This window comes from Pseudovirgaria hyperparasitica (assembly GCF_010093815.1).
Source record: "Pseudovirgaria hyperparasitica strain CBS 121739 unplaced genomic scaffold EJ05scaffold_20, whole genome shotgun sequence".
Classification (NCBI taxonomy): Eukaryota; Fungi; Ascomycota; class Dothideomycetes; order Acrospermales; family Acrospermaceae; genus Pseudovirgaria; species Pseudovirgaria hyperparasitica.
Window position 1 is genome coordinate 800,386 of NW_022985568.1, and position 21,436 is coordinate 821,821.

Consider the following 21,436-nt stretch of genomic DNA (forward strand, 5'->3'; position numbering starts at 1 on the left):
TACAATAACAACAACGAAATTTCACCGCTCAATCTCTTTTCTATCTTCTTCTTCCATATCTGCATCCCTCTTCTTCCTCTCCGTCTTTCGGCTTCAAGGCCTTGGTCTTGCATGTTTCTTCGTGACCGTATCAGATCTTCATTCATCCTTCGCCGCTATTCGTAACGCACATATCCAGAGTGCAGGTCACTGAAGCCTGGTATAATGTCTGACTCCGCAGCGTTCAACTTTCCTCGAGATGATGAGCTATCTGTCCCCAGACCACCTCGCAGTTTACGACCAGTCTTTCGCAGGCTTGGAGCCTGTGGAGACCGCGAGCTACTCAACTACTTGAGCAGCCGCCGCATTTCGCCAGGTAAGATTACTCACAGAACGGTATTACAAGCTCTGACTCCTCTGCTCCTTGAACATAGGCTTTTTGATCGAGGTTGATATGCTTTTGAGAAACTATCCCGAGCTCGAACACCATGCCCCGAGGTTTGTCGAAGAGTTCAATCGTACGTCGCCGCTGAATGCGTACCTTCATTTCTTGAAAGGCTTCACGCGTCCTTGTCGCTACCTCCCTGGTGTTATCCCCGAAGTTGACTTCACCTTGGACGAGAACTGCCATATCACCCGCATCGTTGACAAGCGTGATCAAGAACTCGAGGATTTCTTTCGTGACTACGAGTATCGCTTCGATATCCTGGAGACCATTGACCGGGAGGTTCTCTATTTCTGTTCGATTCTTAAGGACGGCGGACGTATCTCCCGCAACCAGCGCATGCTCGTTGCGTATCACCTATGGGGTCAACCTGTCGATTGCTACAAGTGGTACGAGTACAATTACCAGGTAATATGTTTCAATAGAAAGACTCACTTGCTTTTCTATCATGTTAACTTCTACATCAGACAGAATGGCTTGCCCACCGGTAGGCGCATCGTGTATACACAAACACTTGCTGATTAACATCGATAGATATCTTCCGGAGCATGTCGTGCTCTCGAATATTCCTAAGGACCCTGGTTACGTCGAGCCCCATCCATATGTCTTGGCGGGACCAGGTCGAAGCCGCAATGATGTTGTGCGCCGCTACAAAGATATCCGCAAACAAATGGCAATGGCCTGTGACCAGGGAGTAGACGTGATAGACGTGCTGCTCGAGGGGTTTACGAGAGGCTTGGCAAGGAAGGGGTTGACTCGACAGCAAATATCGGATGCGAGAAAGGCGGCAATTCAGGCCCTAGATGAAGAAAGAGTCAATGGGACAGGCAAAGATATCGTAGACTTGGTAATGGATAGCGCAAAAGCGGTCCCACTTCAAGCCCCAGGACATGAGAAGACTCTACTTTTGGCGGCTCTAGCCAATCAAACAGTCTTGCCGAACTTCAGCTTCATCACACCGAATATGACAGCCGAGGCTCATATGGATCAGTACCAAACGAAATTCACTACCCGTTGCAGAAGTACGAAGAAGTTGAAGCAGTCAAGAGTACCAGCGCCGAACATAAGCAAGTCGATCAAGAAACCCCCAAAAAAGCGAAGAAGATGCCATGCAACCTTGCAGCGGACTGAACGATGTTTATCGTCAAGAGTCGGCCATGGATGTTCTCGATAGAGATGAGTAACATAGAGTCTTTAAAAGTCGTGGCCGCCGGGATCGCGATTCTGTCAAGACAATTTTAGACTTCATGAGATGTGGCGGTATAGCAGGTCCGGAGACAACCAGTCTGGAGCTCGAGCATCCCTATTCGAAGGAGTATCTAAATCAAACTATGCATGTCGAAGCCGACAAGCGTGATGTGAGGCTAAGTTACGATTTGCTCCATCTACTCCCACCGTTCCTGCGTTGAGGTCGGTCGGCTGAACGTGTCCACCTCTTCGTTTCGAGCACTTGGTGGATTTCTTATACGACTGTTCGGTCTCATTTCAATGCCATCATGAGACTCATATACGAATAGTCTCTTTCCCATCTGTGTCCAAGAGGTAAAAGGAAACCTCAGAGCCTTAGGAGGCTGCATCAAGATATTCGTCGAGGATCGACAACGTTTTTGCTAGTCGGGCTTTACAAGGAAGCGAGAAGAGAAACGATCAATGTAATGCCTGATTAGCAATGTATCGGTAGACTCATCTATCGAGCACCAAGCATTGTCAAGTACTCTGTCCTTCTCGGATCATTGCCTTTTGTCATGACTAGCCAAGCAATAAATTACAAACATCCATATGTGTCTAGCTTCATCGACTCTCCCCAGTCTTGAATTGATCTTCGTCGTGCACATTACCGCATTGGGACATCAGGTTCGGATCTAGCCTTCACTATCTTGGCAGTCCAGAGCATTTAATGAGTGCATTCCAACTCGATGGCAATCAATCGCCTGTATCGAGCTCTCTACGCTGAGTTAGCAGTGTTTATATCGCATTTGCTTAGGCTTTGGCTTACAAATCCAACTGCACGCCGTTGCTCACACTGTAATCGGCCAACGTAAGCACGTCCTTGAAAGGTCTTTCGCCCTGCCTCTTGATCATAATCTCATGCGGCTGACGTCCAATTTTGCTCGCCACAAGGGCCTTGAATAGCTCTAAATCGTGTTAGTCGTTGACTTACTCGTTTTCTCAACCACTCTTCTCCATGGAGGAGGGCTGCATGCGTACTTATTGAATCACTCGCTTGACACGGTATCTGTGCCTTAGTTCCAAGCCTATCATTCACTGTCACCACGATCATCGGCTCGCTCGACTGTGCTACTGTCGTTGGGGGAGCGCGCGGTGGAGGTACGGACGTGTCCAAGATTTTTTCGGGTTGAGCTGAGCTTACACTATCAGAGCCACCATGCAAGCTGAAGTTGGAGGCTGTGTTGGGTGGGCGATTGAGAGAAAAGTCACGCTGGCGATCCTGGCGCTGATTTAGGCGTTGGGGGTCTGGGCCGGGAGAGCGGGCGCTGCGGTTATTCTGGCGACCTGAGTCGCGACGTGAAGGGCGGTATGTGTCGCCGCGATCTCTGTTCTCTCGATTGTTGTTGTGTTGCGAGTCTCCGCCGTCGTCTCTGTCTCGTAATCCGTTGCGATCTCTGCCCGACCGATAGCGATTGTCTCTATCCACGCTACCACGACTATCTCGATCATCCCGAGAGTTACGTCTTGGTGAGCGATCGTATCTGTATCCACGCTTCAGACTTTTATCATCTCTACTATCACCGTCGCGAGTGCGCCTCTCTTTCCACCGAAGCCCACTGCTATTATAGCCCGGGTTTTGAGGGCCGCGTGGGATTGATCGCTGTGGAGAGCGAGAACGAGCGCGTGAGGTTTCAATTTGACTATCAGTTCGAGGGGCCATTTCGAGGAGTGGTGAGGTGGTAGTTGTGTCCAGCTGTTCAGGGCAAGGTGACGTGACGTTACAGTAGTAGGTAGGACATGAGGGACAATTCAGGCACATTTCAGGCAGCGAACTGTTCCTAGACTAATGGATGTCTCGTTAACGGTCACTGTGATCTTACCCGCTTATCTTATCGGTAGTCCCTTGTGAACCAGGCATGAGTGAAGTCACGAGTTTGGAAAAAAATGGCATACCGAAGTGCTCTCGGAAAGTCCATGTCTGTTTTATGAGACGACATCATGCCTAATTCTTAGAGCCATAAAAGCTCGATCTATAAATAAAAATAGATAAAACTAGGGTGGCCTGCGGCCGGCAGACTGCGTGCAGTCTTAATTTAAGGCACCAAGGCACCAAGGCACCAAGGCACTAAGGCACGCCGGAAAATCCACGGCTAAGACGTGCGAATTTTCAACTCTCGAACCTACCACCAAACGCGACACCAGAGGCTTATAAACCCTACTCGTCCGCGACGACGCGGCTGTAGATAGTAAAAAGTATATAGAATTACACGGAACTTCATTATCCACAGAATTATCGGTCAAATTATTAATTAAGGGCGTGGTTAATTTAATATGTGGTAACAGGTGAGTTTTTGGACGTGATTCTGGTGAGGGCGCTAGCGGGCGCTAGACAAAACATTGCATCTTTTTATGATTCCTTTGGAATAAATAAAAAACCGGATAAGCTGTGATAAGGTATACCTTGCTACACATCACGAATACATTCAGTAAGCCGAAGTAGTTACAACCTTACGGTAGCTGTGCTGGTCAACACTGACTGCATGACTCTTGGCTGCACAAAGCTAATTCAACCAGGATTTACCCGTCGACAGACGTCATTGTCCTCTTGGGAGCTGATACTGGCGAAGCTATGTACAACAACAATAGTTTAAATCACACCAACTGAAGGAAGAATTTCCCAAGACTCCAGATACGCTCCATATTGGCGCCAGCATAAGGCTTAGATATTCTCATACATCAATAGGTATACCTTCGTATTCGCCATAGCCAAGAGCGAGGTTCATGTTTTCTGCGGCGAACTGTTAGCATAAGACACTTTAGTTGGACGTGGCAATCTTACGTAGACATTGAGTGGCTGCCCCTTTGAGCAAGTTGTCAATCGTCGCATTGACGACCACTCTTTTGCCGCTGCTATGAACAGCAAATCCACCAATTTCGACACCGTGCTTTCCAGCAATGTTCTTGACGACCGGAGATTCGCCGATAACCTTGATCAACCGCTCTCCAGCAAACCTGTCTTGGTACAACTGGCGGATATCACGAGACTTCATTTCTTGTTTTAATGGAATATTGATAGTATGATGGATACCCTGAAACCATACTGCTACATGGGGAATGAAGGCAACTGAACGGCCGAGTTGGATCGAGATCTCCTTCTCATGGATATGATCAGTCAGACTATAAGGAATGAGGTTGTTAGTTAAGTTCTCTACGTCGTTCTTGGGACTTGGCTTGGTGCCGGCACCGGAATAGCCAGAGACACCAAAAACAGTGGCCTCGCCGCCAATGAAGTCTAGTAGTGGCGCAATACCCAGCTGTGCAGCGGTGGCGTAGCATCCTGGGTTAGAAATCCGAGTTGCTTCGGAAATCTTGCGACGGTCAACAAGTTCTGGTAAACCGTACGTCCAAGAGGGGTCGAAACGATAGTCGGCGCTCAAATCAACAATGAGTGTTTCGGAACCAGCAGTCTCATTTATAGCATCGACGAACGGCTTGCAGACACCATTGGGCAAAGCCATGACCCAGCAATCTATTTCCTTGTTTTCTGCCATCTTGCGTACGTCGTCCGGTGAAAGATTTTCGTACGTAATGTCGCGTTTAGTGTATCCAGTAAGCCTTTTACCAGCCAACTCCCGGGATGACACATGACGGAGGTCCATATTGGGATGCGAGTTGAGCATATCAATGAGTGCTTGCCCAGTATATCCTCGAGCTCCAATCAGAGCGACTTTGGAAGGCCAGTCCTTACTCTTGAACTTTTTGCCAAAAGGGGGATTTGGGTTTGTTGTAGTAGAGTTGTTACGCACTTGCGTTGCCAGCATGTGTTGCCCAAAAGCTGTACACCGCCTTGTTGGGTTCAGGGTGAACCTTGTGCTGGACGAGAATTGGCGGATTTGTTGCGTACTCCCCCCTGCACGAAGACTGGCAGCGTAGTCAGCGGCTCGGTGAAGCTGAGATTCTAGGTTGACATCTCCGAACATACGACGGCCATGTTGGGAGAACTCTTGCATCAATGCTACAGCTTCATTTGGGTCGTTCGGTCCCCAAAAGCACAAAAGCTCACCGGTGTGTCTAAAGGTACCGTCCGCCTTGTCGGCGAACCAGCCGAGATTTTCGTCATGCTCATCAACAGTCCACACCAGTTTTGGGTATTCAGTGCGTAGGTTCGAGAAGACGTTGTCTGAGATGTTTGCTAGCCACGCAGACTTTGTGACAGTAAATGTAGATAAATGAGCCATTGACGTATTGTCTGTGGGCGGGAAGACGATCGCGAGAGCCTCCATTCTGTCGTCAAAGAAAGCTTTGAATGGACGAGTCTTGAGGCTCTCGACATAACGGTCAACAACTGCTTCAGCATCCAGACCCTCTCTGTCTCGGAGCAGAGCAGTCTTTAATGTCTTGATATCATTGAAATCCTCGAAAGAAGTCGCGGTCGACAGCTTGTTCCCCTTACGAATTAGGGTTCCGGCACCAGTATGTGTGAAAAGCTCCCGTTCAAGATAGGATGGATGGATGATTGCGACACTCGAAGTCTTCGGCAGGTCGTCAAGTAACTGCTTCATCTCCTTAATTTTTAGCCGTGTGCCATGTCTAACCCACGGCTGGGTCATTAGACCCTCGTATTCTTCGTCAAGATTGATCGCCGAGATAAGCTTCCCAGTGTTGCCGTCGAACAGACCTCCTTTTTCCGAGAGATATACAATCTTCAGAGGCTCGAGAGCTCTCGCTAGCTCTCCAGCCACGACATCTGCATTGACATTGAGTATCTGGCCCTCGTGAGTTTCAGCCATTGACATCAGGATAGGTAGCTCTCTTGAAGCGATGGCGGCCTCAATTGGTCGGGTATCCACGCTGCTCACTTTACCGACGTATTGCCATTTCTCCTTATCCAGATAGTCCGCGTATAGACAGCCTGACGTGATCGGGCGTGCAAGCACACCATACTCCTGACGAAGTCTAAGAACCAAGTCCATATTGGCTTCAAGAAATAGTTTCCTTGCAATCCCAAGCGTTTTGGGGTCGGTAACACGGATTCCCTCTTCAAACTGAGGCTCAACACCAGCATCCTGGAGTATCTTGTTCAATTGGGGCCCTCCGCCATGTACAACTATAGGGTATAGTCCCATGACATAAAGACTTCTCAGCGCGCTGCATAGAACATCGACATGATCTGTGAGAATAGCACCTCCCACTTTGATCACAGCGAACTGTTGCGAGGATACAGATCTGAACTGCGACAAGTATTGTTCAATCTCTCTCTTCGAACTAACACTCTCGAGGATGTTTAGGATGGCTAGGCGAGCTGAAGTTTGCCCGAGATCGGCATTCTGCTTAATTGAGGAGCTGAGAAATCGCTTCTGGACGATCTGGTGTTGCGGTAGCGAGATAGCCGTCGAGCTTTTGACGGTTGTGTATTCAGCTCGTGGGAGGGATTGGGCAGTAGCTCTGAACGCATTGCGAGCTGCCGCTGGGACAGTCTTGGACCGGAGAGTGGACAGCATTGTAACGAGACTCTAAGTTGTCAATTGCAAGTTGAAGTTGACCCTGAGGAGCTGCATACCAGTATTTGGCTCAGAGTGCTTGGAACAACCAAATACGCCAATGTACAGACGGACTCACAGATATTATCTGATGATTGTACGCAGAAGCTCTCCTGACCTCCACCTCAAAGCAAAGACTTTGGGTGACGGGTGAGCGGAGAGTGCGCGTTGAGACTCGAGATTTGAATCAATAAGCTACAAAGATGGGCCCCGGTGGTGAGATATAAGTGCTGTGACTGGTATACCTGGCGTGAGAGCAATGGCTGTGTAGGTTTTTTTCTCGGTCGTCGGCAGGCCCACGGCCCGCCGTTATCGCAACTTCCTGGCGCCTCTCCACAAAGTCTTACCACCCCGCCGCTTGCTCTGATTGGGAAACACGCGGCATTATTTGCTTGCCCAAATCGTGAGCTCATAGCGCGTTTACTGCGAGAGATATCCTGTATATAGCGATAGCAGTTTTGATATTTTCGCATAACGCTCATCAGTCGTAGAGCTTAAGCATAGGCTTGTACACTTAGCCCTGCACATATTGGGGTGCATGCGTCACGCAAACCATCAACACTGACCGAGCCTTATTAGCGGCGATTGAAAGGCGCAATGGAACGTAACAATCTCTGTCTGACGATGATCGCATAGCACTGCTTCAGGAACGTTGTCGCGGTGGTCCCATCAGTTGAACGCTTCAGATCAAAATGGCGTGTACTGTATCTCATTCTTCCTGTCAGCCACAATTATCTGCCATGTATATAATTTCGACATCTTCTGCAATATCACAATGGACACTATGATACAATCATATGTGTAAGTGTCTGAGGAAGGGGTTGGGGGTGTGGATACGGGTCCCTATTAGTGTTGCTATTGGCACATGTCATAGAATTGATTGCATTCCCATTAAAATCATGAAATGGATACCGAGGATTGGGTACACATATTTTGGCTCGTAGTTTTACCACTACTACGGTCCCAGTCGAATGTGTGTGGCTGATAGAGAAACCCCCATATGCTCCTTTCGCCTAGGCCATAACGAGATATCCAAAGACCCCTTGGTGTGAGCTCTCGGGGTCTTTCAGGTCGTTGCCCTTCGCAAGCCGGTGAATAGGGGTAGGTAAGATACAGGTAGAGTACGACAACGATGAAAGTGACAGATAAGCCTCATTAATTCTTGCGAGTAGCCACAACTGAGGTGCGTTAGAATGTGAGTCACGCTCTGCAGTGAATGGCAATGCTTACCGGATGGAACGATGATGATGACAAGGAGAATGATGATACCGGCAATCAAGCACATTCTCATTTTCATGTCCTTCCACCACATCTGCTTTCGCACTCTGTTCGCGCCTCGGCGGAACCCTTGAGCTGAAACAGCGAGGTTGTCTGTCTTGTCTTGAAGGGTATCGAGGCGTGCCCCACGCTCTGAAACCTTGTTTATGTTATCGCGCATAATACCAACGGTGCTGTCGATTTCCTGGTGCAAAATTAGCTATTGCTCCTCGTATCATTCATTCATGGCATGGCTGCAAGGCGATCCCAGTCCAATATTGCTGATACATCTTGAGCGGGGTATATGTAAACAGAAACAAGATATAGTATGGTACAGTCCGTATGAATAGAGCTACAGCCCTTGGTTGATGTTGTACGCTGTTCAGATTGTGTTGTAACGTAAGATTGTCGAAAGGTATGTAGCACGCTTGATCCATCAAGGTGAGATGGTCCAAATGATACACCATATGTGAAGGAAGGTATTGAATCATCTAGAGATACTTACGGCCTGGAGCGCTGCAGTACGAGTGTTGCCGCCCTGCTGGCTTGCGCCGGTATTGTTGTTGCCTCCCGACGGGATGTAGGGGTCGTAAGGTTGCTCGCGGTCGGACATCGTGCTGGGATTATGTATTTCTGTAAAGTTTTTCGGGTTCGTGTACTATTCAGAGTGACTAGATATGATGCGCGGTGGAGTTGTTGCGGTTGTGATGATGGGATATGAAAGAAAGGCGCTGACGTTGGAGGTTGGGAAGATGTCGCTGTGCCTTGAATGGGTCTTGGTCTTATTTTAGGGTTGCTGCGACGCCTGCGCCCGGGCACGGTCATTACACAAGCTAGTCGAGACAGGTACCTTTCCATGTAAATTACTCACAACCAGTGCTGCTGAAATTTGGCCCTCCAACTGTACTCGTTGAACAGGGGCACTATCGTGAAAAGTAGTACTTGCAGAAACGTAGAATGTTACTGTCAGCTCCTGCTTGGTCAAGCATACTGACACAGACATCACGTGTATGTGGTAGCATTAGCTGCGCGAGCACTCCAATTTATGACAAAGCAACCTAGGCTCAGGGCCTCAGGCACAACAGCCTTTCTAAGCCAGGCTGGAGAGGTCGTCACTGTCTTCCGGCGTTGCTGAAGTGGCAAGGATATTAACACAGCCACAATGAATGCAGCAGTTCAGTGTTCCGCCCAGGACAGATAATTAATTAGCTTGGCCGCAGGTGTAAAGGAAGTACAGTAGAGTGAATTGCTTGCCTTAGTCCAGCAAGTCGTAGTAGTATTTGATTAATTACCTTTGGTATTATATTCTCTTTTAGGCTTACTAGCCCTCTATATTGGGTGGCGCTGCTTTGATCAGCTGCCAGATTAGGCGGGAACTGGAGAAAGGAGAACCTCCAGATTCCCATCTAAGCAAGATCCATCCCTCTACCTCTGTTCTCTTCTTTACAGATCCAACGACAAATCACGCTCCTTTATTACAACTACAACCAGCACATATCGCGAAATCTATACGGTCCTTGCTTAGGCTTGGCCGACTCACCCACTCTTCGGCCAACTTTCGTTCACCGGCCAACGACCGCGCGTCACCACCCACTTTGCCTTTGCGAACTCTTCACGGCTTCCATTCCTTACGCCAAGAAACAAACACTACGTCGACGCAAAATAGTTTCGCGTCTCGACGGACATCTTTCTGACGAATCATCGCGTTTGCGGGCGTGTGTTAGAGATATTCCCGAGTCGGCTGGTCCGCAGCGTTTCGACGAGACACCATACTGCGCATCTCGTTTCGCAACATAAGAAAGGCGAATTTTCACAACAATAATTGAACCCAGCTGGTAACATGAAGCTCTTCAGTCCAGAAGTGCTCGGTGCGGTTCTGTTTATTGCATCAACTGCCGACGCCATTTCGTTGACGATTGACAGCGCTGGTAAGAACCCCAGGATGCAGTGCTCTAGCAAAGATTCTTAAATTGATATGCTCGATACGCAGATTCGGTCAAGAGCGCCGCAGGCGCTGTCGCCAAGGGCCTTACCAGCTACTACACCGGATACCGACCTGGCGATGTACCCGGCAATCTCCCAGATCCCTATTACTGGTGGGAGGCTGGCGCCATGTTCAACGCCCTGATCGATTACTGGCATTACACCGGAGACGATCAATACAACGAAATCATATTTCAGGCTCTGTTGCATCAAACGGGAGAAGATGACGACTACATGCCTGTAAATCAAAGCCAGTCACTTGGTAATGATGATCAAGGGTTTTGGGGTATGGCTGCTATGAGTGCAGCCGAGCGTGGATTCAAAGACCCTCCAGCGGACCAGCCCCAATGGCTCGCCCTAGCTCAGGCCGTCTTCAACACTCAAGCGTCGCGTTGGGACACAACCACATGCGGTGGTGGTCTGAGGTGGCAAATTTTCACCTTCAACAACGGATACAACTATAAGAACACAATCTCGAATGGGTGCTTTTTCAACGTTGCTGCCCGTCTCGCCAGGTACACCGGTAACAACACGTATTCAGACTGGGCCGAGAAAACATGGGACTGGGTTCGTAGTATCAGCCTCTCTGACGACACTGTTCATTTCTTCGACGGGTCCGACGATTTGAAGAATTGTTCGGAAGTCAATCACATTCAGTGGACATACAACGCCGGGATCTTCATGCTTGGAGCTGCACACATGTACAATTACGTAAGTCGTTGATATACTGTGTACAAGCGCTGCACTAACTTCAGTAGACGGAGTCTGAAACGTGGAAGAGCCGTCTGGACGGAATTATCAAGGGTGTTAGCGTATTCCTTTCGCCAGACGCCAACAACGTCATTTATGAAGTTGCTTGTGAACCCCACAATACCTGCGACGAAGACCAGCGTTCTTTTAAAGCGTACCTCGCCCGCTGGATTGGGTCTACCATGCAAGTAGCTCCCTATACCCAGGAAACACTTATGCCCATCCTGCAGGCTTCAGCTGCGGCTGCCGCTAAAGTTTGTGCTGATGATGGAACATGTGGCCAGGTGTGGTACACAGGTACTGACGATGGACTCCGCGGAGTTGGTGAGCAGATGTCTGCACTGGAGGTGATGCAGAATTTGTTAGCACCAAGCTCTAGTCCACCTTTGACCAATACGACCGGTGGTACCAGTATCGGCAACCCTAATGCTGGCGCTGACAGCAAAGACTCGCCTATTGTATTCTCGCAGGTCACGGCTGGTGATAAGGCTGGTGCTGGATTCTTAACAACGCTCGTTCTCGTCGGAATACTTGCCGGGGCCTACTGGATGATCGCGTACTAAAACTGCGCTGGCGCGAATCTCTTTCTTTTATGCCATGAATCGGAACGAAGTTATCTTCTTGTCGCCGATAGTCAGTGGCGTCATGTTAATGCACCTATTTAGGGGCTTGCCAAACTTCAGTAGGGAACACAGGTATGGGCTGATCAGGCGAACCGGTTTGTATGTATGGCTTTGGATTACAATGACACGTGTACATGCTTGACAATCGTGAACTATGTGCAAACGGAACATATTTTGTCACGCTTGATCGAAGCTTTCCTACTACGATTCAAGCCCTTGAACGTTCCAAGAAGAACAGGTGCTCTGAATTGACTTAGCACGCTTCTTCGCTACGGCTGGCAAAGTCTCATGCAGTACTGACACACCGAATTGGATACGAAACCTTGATCAGCACATTCAAGGGCTTCCTGGTTCCAACTGAGCTAGCATCAGTGCCATCATGTACCTATTCAGTTCGAGACGCAACAGTTCGAAACGCAAGGTCTTCCAATATAGGGGGATTGGGCAGTCGTGCTTAGTCCTTACGTGGATCGTCGCTGCCTTTTCGATGGCCCACTGTACGTGGTCGGTTCAATCTCCTCTTTCACCTTCACACTCTATCAATATCCTTGTGTCGATTCTAGCTTTACCAGACGTTTCCAGTTACCTCTAGCTACACTCAGGTGGAAGCTACACTCAGGTGGAAATATGATCCATATTATTAATGGATTCCTCTCCTACATATTCAATTCCGTTAAAAACCTATCCATCACAGTACTTTACAACCCTAGGACTCGAACGTAATGTCGAACGGCAGCAACGTGATCTCGGCAGAACGCTTCGACGTATACATACCATTGATTCAAGTCTTGCTCAAGAGTATCAAAACCACGTCTCCCCGGATCAGCCCGAGATATCTCTCGCATCGTACAATGGTGTCGATGACCTCAAGACGTTGATGGAGCAAGTAAACTGTCTAGCTGAGCAAATGCCGCCTCGTATAGGCATTGGGAAGAATATTAAACTAAATTGGAAACGCCTTAAACACTGGAGGCTAGCTCGACATGCTAAGAAACAAGATGAGACGCTCAGGGTGATGAGGGCGAAGCTATGTAGGCTGAAGGCTAACGACGAGTCACTTTCAGGTAGCATCTCGCTTTTGAACGTCGCCTGCTAATGGCTGGTCCCTCTCACAAACACGCTAACGTCATCACAGACCCTCATGTCGACGGTATGGATGAACAAGAGCTGGTTCGCCTGATCAGAGACATCAGATCCCGAGCGGAGCAACCCATTGCACCAGTGGAAGCTAATAATGGCGTTAAATTTGATGCCCTGTTGGCTGCACAGCGTGCAGTATATAGACACCGAACACCGAACCATGCACGCCCACCAGAGTCTCATACGAACGCTGTAGCCCCTGCCACCCCGCGACGTACACAAGCCGTGGTTCACGCACCTCCATCGCACGCTCGGATAGCTGTGTTACACGCTCATCAAAACCATGCCGAGTTGCCAACCGATGCGCGGCCTGTTGTGGTCGATTTCAAGGCCGATTCCCAGACTGTGGCTCTCCTCTTTGCTACCATGCGGCTAGCAACGTTCCTGCTGTTGAGACTTCTGATGTGGTTCTGTGGAGGAGTTAGAGGAGCTGCAGAATGGTGTGAAATCAGTCTTACACCGCCAGTTCAGCAAGCAGGCTGTCCGCTGTTGCAGAAAAACCAAGATAGTAGTCTACATAATATAAGCTCATAGAGATTATATATTCAATGCGGTAGTATACTATTAAAATACTATTGGGTAAGATGCCTTGGGGTCTTACATTACTATAGGTCATGTGGGTATAAATATCAACTAGCAACAGGTACGCTTGAATTTTAAGAAGCGATACGAGTAAACTAAAAACTCTTAGGTGGCACGTTAGTCGGAGAAACCCTTTTGGAACAACAGCTGAGTCCATCGGCTATGGATATGGCATATTCGAGTTCACTGCTGACATTAATCGAGGCTGCCATGTCCCCAAAGATAGTCCCCTGCTTGTAAAGTCCGATGACTGGGATGTTGACGCTACTGTAATTACACGTCAAGCTATGATAGATAGAGAACAAATGGAAATGTATCATACTTCTGCCACTAGCTGTAGATACGGATGAAGCAGTGCTTCAGAGGCTGTGGGTCTTTTAATAGGATCCACAATTAGTATGAACTCAATGAAATCCAAGAGTTCCTTCAAGATCGGAGGGTCAGGAATTGACTCCAACTCTTCTCGCCAATGGCGTCTAGTGATAAGCTTCATAGTACCGTGAGGGTGGTCCATTATCGCCAATTGTTTTGCGAACTCAAACTCATCTTTGTAAGCCTGATTTTCAATAGGTTCACCCAGAGGTCCTACGAGGCGGATGATCTTCGCAATACACCATGCTTCAGTTTCACCTTCTATTATCTTGTCACCTGCACCGAACAGGGGAAGTCCCGATAATTTAGTCGTCAGCTACTACATTAGCAACTTTTCAGATACGCAGGCACTATTGCTTACAGTAGCCCCAACTGACCAGACATCTGAAGAGTGCTGACATGGATGACCCCGCCAGATCTCCGGCGCTCGACACGGTAGACTTTGTAGACGCTGTTGTGCAACACCGGCCCTGATTGCTGTTCGCGTCAAAGCCTGATCCATGCATAGGCCATGTTCTTACCGTTTCCTAAATCTCCCAATTTAACGATCGGGTCACTGCTGTCGACGCCAGTAACATAAATGTTATTTGGATTGACGTCTGACTGAATCAGCACAGCTTCATGGACTTAACGACATAACGACCGGCCTGTATGAACGGCATTGACCGTCTTGAAAGCCTGCAGGGCCGACAGGACCGCCCTTGACACAAACTTTGGCAGGTTCAAATTGCTTCTAAGCGTAGGCGCAGGTATAGATCGTAAGTCTTGGTCCGTCCATTCAAATACTAAGCATGGTGGGTCCTCTCCGTGCTCATTCAATTGTATAGTGTCATACATCGCTCGAATATATGGACTGCTCGCAATTTCGGAAACCGTATAGTTACGGTGCTCTCGTCTTAGACACATTTTCTCCACGGCAGTGTTTGCGGTCTTAACGATAGCCCTTCAATGATAGTGAGCATGAACTTGGTAATCGTGAAGTTCTATAGTCTTACCATTGTGCTTGTGTCGAAGGGCTAGATAATATCCTAGCCTTGAAGACAGTGGAGCCTTTCAGTGGATGTAATAGTTTATACACTCCTTTCGCCCCTTGGAGGGTTTGCCCTGTCCGCAGCGTCATGACTTAAGGAGTGATGGAGGAAGAATAGAACCAGGTCTTGAACTAGAGCGACTGAATCCCTGCATTTATACACTGGGTCATCTATATTCCGTGATATATCTATACTACTACTAACAGACCCACTTACTATACTATTAAAGTACTTTATTAGAAAGGGTACTATAATAGACCTAGATAGATTATTCTAGTCTACTTAAGTCTTAAGTAGATTAGATTAGCTAGGTTAAGTAGAGTTACTATATAAGTATAATATAAGGTTTTAAAAGGTATATATAATAATAATATTCTTAGAAGGTAGTTATTAGAATAGATACTAGAATAGACTTAACTAGACTACTATAGTCTAGTATAGTCTTATAATAGATAGACCTAGATTAAGTTAGCTAGACTAAGTAAGACTACTATATAAGTAGACTATATAAATCTAATTTCTACTTCTTAGAAATTAATCTTATTATAAGAGTAGACTACCCTTCTAAATATATTCTTATATTCTTCTATAACTTATTAGACTACTATTCTATATCTATAATTCTTATATTTTAATTTCTCTTTATAATAGTAGCTTATAGAAATAGCTTTAACTTTAACTATAATATATATAAGAAGAAGACTCTTACTTCTTTATACTCTAAGAGACTAAAACTAGTTAATTTAGAGTAATATAGTAATCTATATATATTAATTAATAGAGTATACTAAGTATAATAACCTCTAATATATATATATATATATATAGTATACTAAATATAATAATACTAATATATAGAGATATTATATATATATACTTAAAAACTCTTTAGAGATATAAGTATAGACTACTACTAGTAAATACTAATATACTAACTCTCTTTTTTATTAGTTAAGAATAGCCCTTAATTAATAACTATAGAGGTCTTAGATACTAATATACTCTAGCTTCTATTAGATATATCTCTAATACTAATATAGTAGAAATAGCTATATAGTAGAATATTCTAGAATAATTAAATCTCTATCTTAAAGACTATAAATAATTAAAAAATATAAGAATATAGATAGTTATAAGGAGTACTAAATAGATTATAAGTCGAATAATAATCTATATATATTAATTAATAGAGTATACCAAGTATAATAATCTCTAATATATATATATATATATAGTATATAAGTGTCAGGCACGTGAGGAGCACGTGGCCTGCTAGTTGATTATACATGTGTGTAGCAGTCGTATATAAGCAGTGTGCTCCACCCTTGAAGTAGTAGCTTTAAGATTCGGTCCTTTTGGTATAGTTGGTTGGTGCGTAGAGCCCGTCTCCTTACAATAAGACGTAATAATACTAATATATAGAGATACTATATATATATACTTAAAAACTCTTTAAAGATATAAGTATAGACTACTACTACTAAACGCTAATATACTAACCCCCTTTTATTAGTTAAGGATAGCCCTTAACTAATAACTATAGAGGTCTTAGATATCGATATACCCTAGCTTTCGCTAGATATATCTCTAATCCTAGTATAGTAGAAACGGCTATATAGTAGAATATTCTAGAATAATTAAACCCCTATCTAAAAAGTAATAAATAAGAATATAAAGTACTATAGATAAAGAAGAAAGAGAGAACTCTATCTAGAGATACTCTTCTAGATAAAATTAACTACTAGATAGTATATATAGAGAGGGAGGTTAAGAAAGATAAGACTACCCTTCTTAGTATCTTCTAGAGTCTAGTCTAGAATATTAAGAAGCTTACTATAAGAGTAAAATAAATACTAGAGATAAGTCTAGAATTAAGGTTAGACTAAATTAAGGCTAGCCTACTAAGAATCTAGAAAGGCCTTACCTAGAAAAAACGTCTATCTATCTAGGCCTAAGTTATAGTATTACTAGATAGTATAACTAGAATAATCTAAATACTAAGAATATCTATAGAAGAAGTATATAGTATATAGATTACTATCTAGAATAAGAAAGTTCTTATATAGGTCTAAAAGGTATCTCTAAAGGATATTATTAATAAGATTAATAAATAAAAAGAGATATAGTTAAATATAGTTATAGCTAAACTTACTCTAGAAGGTATAATATTAACTACTACTACTAATATAGTCTAGTAGACTATCTTCTATAACCTAAATATAATTAATAATATCTTTTCTAGTATCTCTATCTATACTAATATATATCTAATATAGATATATATAGTCTCTATCTAGGGATATATTATTAGTACTAATAATATTAAGTAAATAGAATAATCTAATAAATAGAAGTACCCTAGAATTAAGATTATAAAGGTATAGTAGAAGAATATATAAGGGATTAAGGTAAAATTAAAAAAGTACTCTACTATAATAGTAGAGCTCTAAGACTCTACTCTTATCTATTAGATTATATAGAAAGACTTCTTAGCTAATAGGGAGTTACTTATAGTAGAACTATAGAATAAGGCTTAGATAATAATCTAATACTTTAACTATTAGAGATATAGATATATAGAATAGAGATACTCTTAGAAGACTATCTATAGATAGTACTAATAGAACTATAGTATCTAGGAATACCTATATAAAGTCTAAGGGGACTATATATATAATAAAGATACTACTAAGTACTCTAACTATAATAGAAATTATCTATTATAGTTAGTAATATATATAATATAAAATATAAATAAGTTACTAAGTATATTAATACTATAAAGGTAAGAGAAGTAAGATAGATATAATAGACTATAAGACCTCTACTATCTATTCTAACTATATCTATAAATATACTAACTAACTTATAAGAAGACGGGACTAATATATAATAGTATACTATATAGAGGAAGATAGGGTAACCCTAGAGTATTCTTAAGGTAGCTACTATATAGAGATAGTCATGTCTTAATACTACTAGTATATAGACTTAAGCGTTCCCTAGTATCTAATAAGAAGCTAAGATATATTTATTATTATACTAGGGTGGCCTACGGCCGGTAGACTACGTGTAGTCTTAATTTAAGGTACTAAGGTACTAAGGTACGCTGGAAAATCCACGGCTAAGACGTGTAAATTTTTAAGCTACTACTAAACGCAATACTAGAGACTTATAAACCTATCTTATCTATAAGTATAGCCCTATAGAGGGTAAAAAGTATATAAAAATACTTATCGTAGATAGGGCTATAAAACTAGAGACTAGATTTTTAAATTAGGGCCTAGTTAATTTAATATATTATAAAAGGTAGATTTTTTATCATGATTCTAGTGAGGGCGCTAGCGGGCGCTAGATAAAACATTATATCTTTTTATAATTCCTTTGGAATAGGCGAATATATAATATAAATAAGCAAACTAGGCTATACTTCTAGAAGAGATAGATACTATAATAATAGCTATCTAGAAGCTATATTATAAGAAGATAGACTCTATATACTAACTAACTATACTAAAAGGACCGAATCTTAAAGCTACTACTTCAAGGGTGGAGTACACTACTTATATATAACTACTATATACATGTAATCGACTAGTAGACTACGTGCTTCTCACGTATCTAATAATATCTCCCCTTTTTAAAGGCGCGTGTCCTTATATATCGTAGGCATGTTACCTTATAAAAGATAAACTAAACTAGCCGTAATAGGCCTAGTATAAACTATATATACACCTAATTAATATTTATAGTACCGCCTCTAGTACTAGACACGCTAACTTACTATAGTAACGTTACTACTATGTTATCTATTATATATAGAGTACGTAATATAGTAAGCTAAATAGAATTATATAAAATTTAATAATAGTTAACTAGACCAAGAGTTAAACCCGTAACCCTATAGTAGCTTTAAGATTATATAAGAAGATAGACTCTATATACTAACTAACTATACTAAAAGGACCGAATCTTAAAGCTACTACTTTAAGGGTGGAGTACACTACTTATATATAACTACTATATACATGTAATTAACTAGTAGGCCACGTGCTCCTTACGTATCTAATAATATCTCCCCTTTTTAAAGGCGTGTATTCTTATATATTATAGGTATGTTACCTTACAAAAGATAAACTAAACTAGCCGTAACGGGCCTAGTATAAACCATGTACACACCTAATTAATATTCGTAGTACCGCCTCTAGTACTAGACACGCTAACTTACCGTAGTAATATTACTACTATATTATTTATTACATATAGAGCACGTAACGTAGTAAGCTAAATAGAATTATATAAAATTTAATAATAGTTAACTAGACCGAGAGTTAAACCCGTAACTCTATAGTAGCTTTAAGATTATATAAGAAGGTAGACTCTATATACTAACTAACTATACTAAAAGGACCGAATCTTAAAGCTACTACTTTAAGGATGGAGTACACTACTTATATATAACTACTATATACATGTAATTAACTAGTAGGCCACGTGCTTCTTACGTGCCTAATATATATAAATACTACTAAACTAATAAACTAATAATATACCTAGAATACTATACTATCTACCCCCTAGACCTAGATAGAAGAGTTCTATTCTATATATATAAATCTATTCTACTCTTAGAATAGTTCTATATAGAATAGAATAACCTCTAGATAATACTATATCTCTAGATAGAAATAGGGCCTCTCTATATCTATAATATCTATAACTAGAGAGAATTACTTATACTAGATACTATACTAGAGAGTATTATAGAACTAGAATAATATATTCTTCTAGATAACTTTAACCTCTACTATAGATAGTAGGGAGGCCTAATAGTTATTAGGGAAGAGCTTAGAGTAAGGGAACTATATATAAGATACTATAACCTTCTATATCTTCTTATACTAGTTAGATAAATTATATAGAGGAAATATAAGAAGGATAAGAAGAGATCTATACTTAACCTTACCCTTACTACGGAATATATAAGCTATAGAGTATAATATTACTACTCTAGTAAGATATAGATAGACTCTAACTATAAATATATAGAGACTATAATAGATATATCTATATCTAATAAATAATAGAAGAGATAGCTATAGAAAGATACTAACTAGAAGAAGTATAGAGAGGACCTAGAATTAGCGATTCTAGACCTCTCTATAATTAATATATCTAATAGCCTAGCCATAGATAGAGTCGTATAAGCTCTTCTTTAAGCCTTCTAAAACTTAAGAGATAAATATATACTATACTAAATATATAAGCCCCTAGATATAAGAGATATACCTTAAATATATAAAAGTAGAAGAGAAGTCTAGAGACTATATATACGTGTATACTATATCTAGATAACTAAAGTATAGAAGAAATAGAAAGAGATAATCTAATCTTATAATAGGACTCTCCGTAATAAATAATATAAATACTAGTATATAATTACTAATAAATATATATACTAGGCTATAGGGCTATAGTATATAATAAAGTAGACTAAGAGCGTAGATATACTAACGCTACTACTACTACTACCTCCTCTAATATACTAGGGAAGGATATATACTATAAGCTCTAAAAAGATAGAGATTCTCTAAGAAGTTATATTTCCCCCCCTAGAGCTAGTAGACCTATTAGATATTAATAATAATATATATCTAGATATAGTTAATATCTCTATAGAGATTATAGAAGAAGATATACTTAATACTATTAAAGTACTCCCGAATAATAAAGCGTCTAGACTAGATAAAATACTAAATAGATACCTTAAATATACTATATAGATAATCTTACTACTTATTAGTCTTATCTTCTAGATATATACTAAGAACGGGTACTACCCCTAAAGCTTCTAGACTATCTATACTATTATACTTCTAAAGCTAGAGAAAAACTCTAACTCCCTAAAAGGATAGAGACTAATTACCCTTCTCTTCTATCTTAGTAAGATACTTAAGACTATAATCGCGAAGAAGATAAGTACTATAGTATAAGAATATAATCTTCTTCTAGCGAACTAGAAGGTAAAGACTAGAAGCTCTCTAATTACTACTATCTAATATATTCTTAAAGTTATCTAGACTATATAGAAGTAGAGACGCGTAGTAATATTACTCTCTCTTAATATAGCTAGTATATTTAATAGGATAAACTATATAAGACTTATCTATAACCTATAGAAGAGATATATACCTAAATAGATTATAAAGTTTATATAGTCCTTCCTTATATAAGTTTTATATATATAATAATCTTATAATCTATTATATATATAATATATAAGTTATATAGAATAAGAGTCTAGCTCTACTCTATTCTATTCTATAGAAGTATATTCTCTAGTACTCTATAGACGAGTTCTAGTTCTATTCTACCTCTACTCTACTCTAGAGGTAACTAAGCTCTATTCTACTCTAGAAACTAGACTAGAATCTATAACTTCCTTAGAGACTATAGACTAGGAGACTTATATTAATATAAGCTAGTACTAGCTTATATTAGATTAAGTAGGAATCGGAAGTACATGGATAGAGATAATATATTAATTAATATATTAACTCTTAG

The 21,436-nt window shown here is 42.1% G+C and overlaps 7 protein-coding genes across 7 annotated transcripts; 3 read left to right on the plus strand and 4 right to left on the minus strand.

The window, feature by feature from the left end:
- Nucleotides 1–204: 204 nt before the first annotated feature.
- Nucleotides 205–1,994, plus strand: EJ05DRAFT_515015 (uncharacterized protein; the record flags this gene model as incomplete). Its single annotated transcript, XM_033748573.1, has 4 exons — nt 205–355; nt 414–832; nt 892–911; nt 959–1,994. 4 exons carry the CDS (start codon nt 205–207, stop codon nt 1,596–1,598), a joined length of 1,230 nt encoding a protein of 409 aa, XP_033596009.1. The 3' UTR covers nt 1,599–1,994.
- A 353-nt stretch (nt 1,995–2,347) lies between these two features.
- Nucleotides 2,348–3,314, minus strand: EJ05DRAFT_505190 (ubiquitin-like protein; the record flags this gene model as incomplete). The annotated part of the gene is made up of 3 exons (XM_033747678.1): nt 2,348–2,369; nt 2,421–2,559; nt 2,633–3,314. 3 exons carry the CDS (start codon nt 3,312–3,314, stop codon nt 2,348–2,350), a joined length of 843 nt encoding a protein of 280 aa, XP_033596010.1.
- A 643-nt stretch (nt 3,315–3,957) lies between these two features.
- Nucleotides 3,958–7,286, minus strand: EJ05DRAFT_515017 (bifunctional acetylglutamate kinase/N-acetyl-gamma-glutamyl-phosphate reductase). The gene is made up of 3 exons (XM_033748574.1): nt 7,155–7,286; nt 4,434–7,105; nt 3,958–4,382 (listed from the first exon to the last, which is right to left on the minus strand). Exons 2-3 carry the CDS (start codon nt 7,093–7,095, stop codon nt 4,324–4,326), a joined length of 2,721 nt encoding a protein of 906 aa, XP_033596011.1. The 5' UTR covers nt 7,096–7,105; nt 7,155–7,286; the 3' UTR covers nt 3,958–4,323.
- Nucleotides 7,287–7,829: 543 nt separating this feature from the next.
- On the minus strand, nt 7,830–9,004 carry EJ05DRAFT_515018 (synaptobrevin; the record flags this gene model as incomplete). Its single annotated transcript, XM_033748575.1, has 3 exons — nt 7,830–8,312; nt 8,365–8,596; nt 8,897–9,004. The coding sequence occupies 3 exons, from the start codon at nt 9,002–9,004 to the stop codon at nt 8,290–8,292; spliced, it is 363 nt and encodes a 120-aa protein (XP_033596012.1). The 3' UTR covers nt 7,830–8,289.
- A 1,034-nt stretch (nt 9,005–10,038) lies between these two features.
- EJ05DRAFT_523098 (mannan endo-1,6-alpha-mannosidase DCW1 precursor) lies at nt 10,039–11,687 on the plus strand (the record flags this gene model as incomplete). Its single annotated transcript, XM_033748793.1, has 3 exons — nt 10,039–10,319; nt 10,382–11,085; nt 11,133–11,687. Exons 1-3 carry the CDS (start codon nt 10,232–10,234, stop codon nt 11,685–11,687), a joined length of 1,347 nt encoding a protein of 448 aa, XP_033596013.1. The 5' UTR covers nt 10,039–10,231.
- Nucleotides 11,688–12,591: 904 nt separating this feature from the next.
- On the plus strand, nt 12,592–13,710 carry EJ05DRAFT_222359 (uncharacterized protein). The gene is made up of 2 exons (XM_033739912.1): nt 12,592–13,530; nt 13,591–13,710. The coding sequence occupies exon 1, from the start codon at nt 12,843–12,845 to the stop codon at nt 13,419–13,421; it is 579 nt and encodes a 192-aa protein (XP_033596014.1). The 5' UTR covers nt 12,592–12,842; the 3' UTR covers nt 13,422–13,530; nt 13,591–13,710.
- EJ05DRAFT_533675 (kinase-like protein) lies at nt 13,584–14,978 on the minus strand. The gene is made up of 5 exons (XM_033749134.1): nt 14,837–14,978; nt 14,477–14,784; nt 14,363–14,440; nt 14,203–14,318; nt 13,584–14,157 (listed from the first exon to the last, which is right to left on the minus strand). The coding sequence occupies exons 1-5, from the start codon at nt 14,959–14,961 to the stop codon at nt 13,786–13,788; spliced, it is 999 nt and encodes a 332-aa protein (XP_033596015.1). The 5' UTR covers nt 14,962–14,978; the 3' UTR covers nt 13,584–13,785.
- Nucleotides 14,979–21,436: the final 6,458 nt, after the last annotated feature.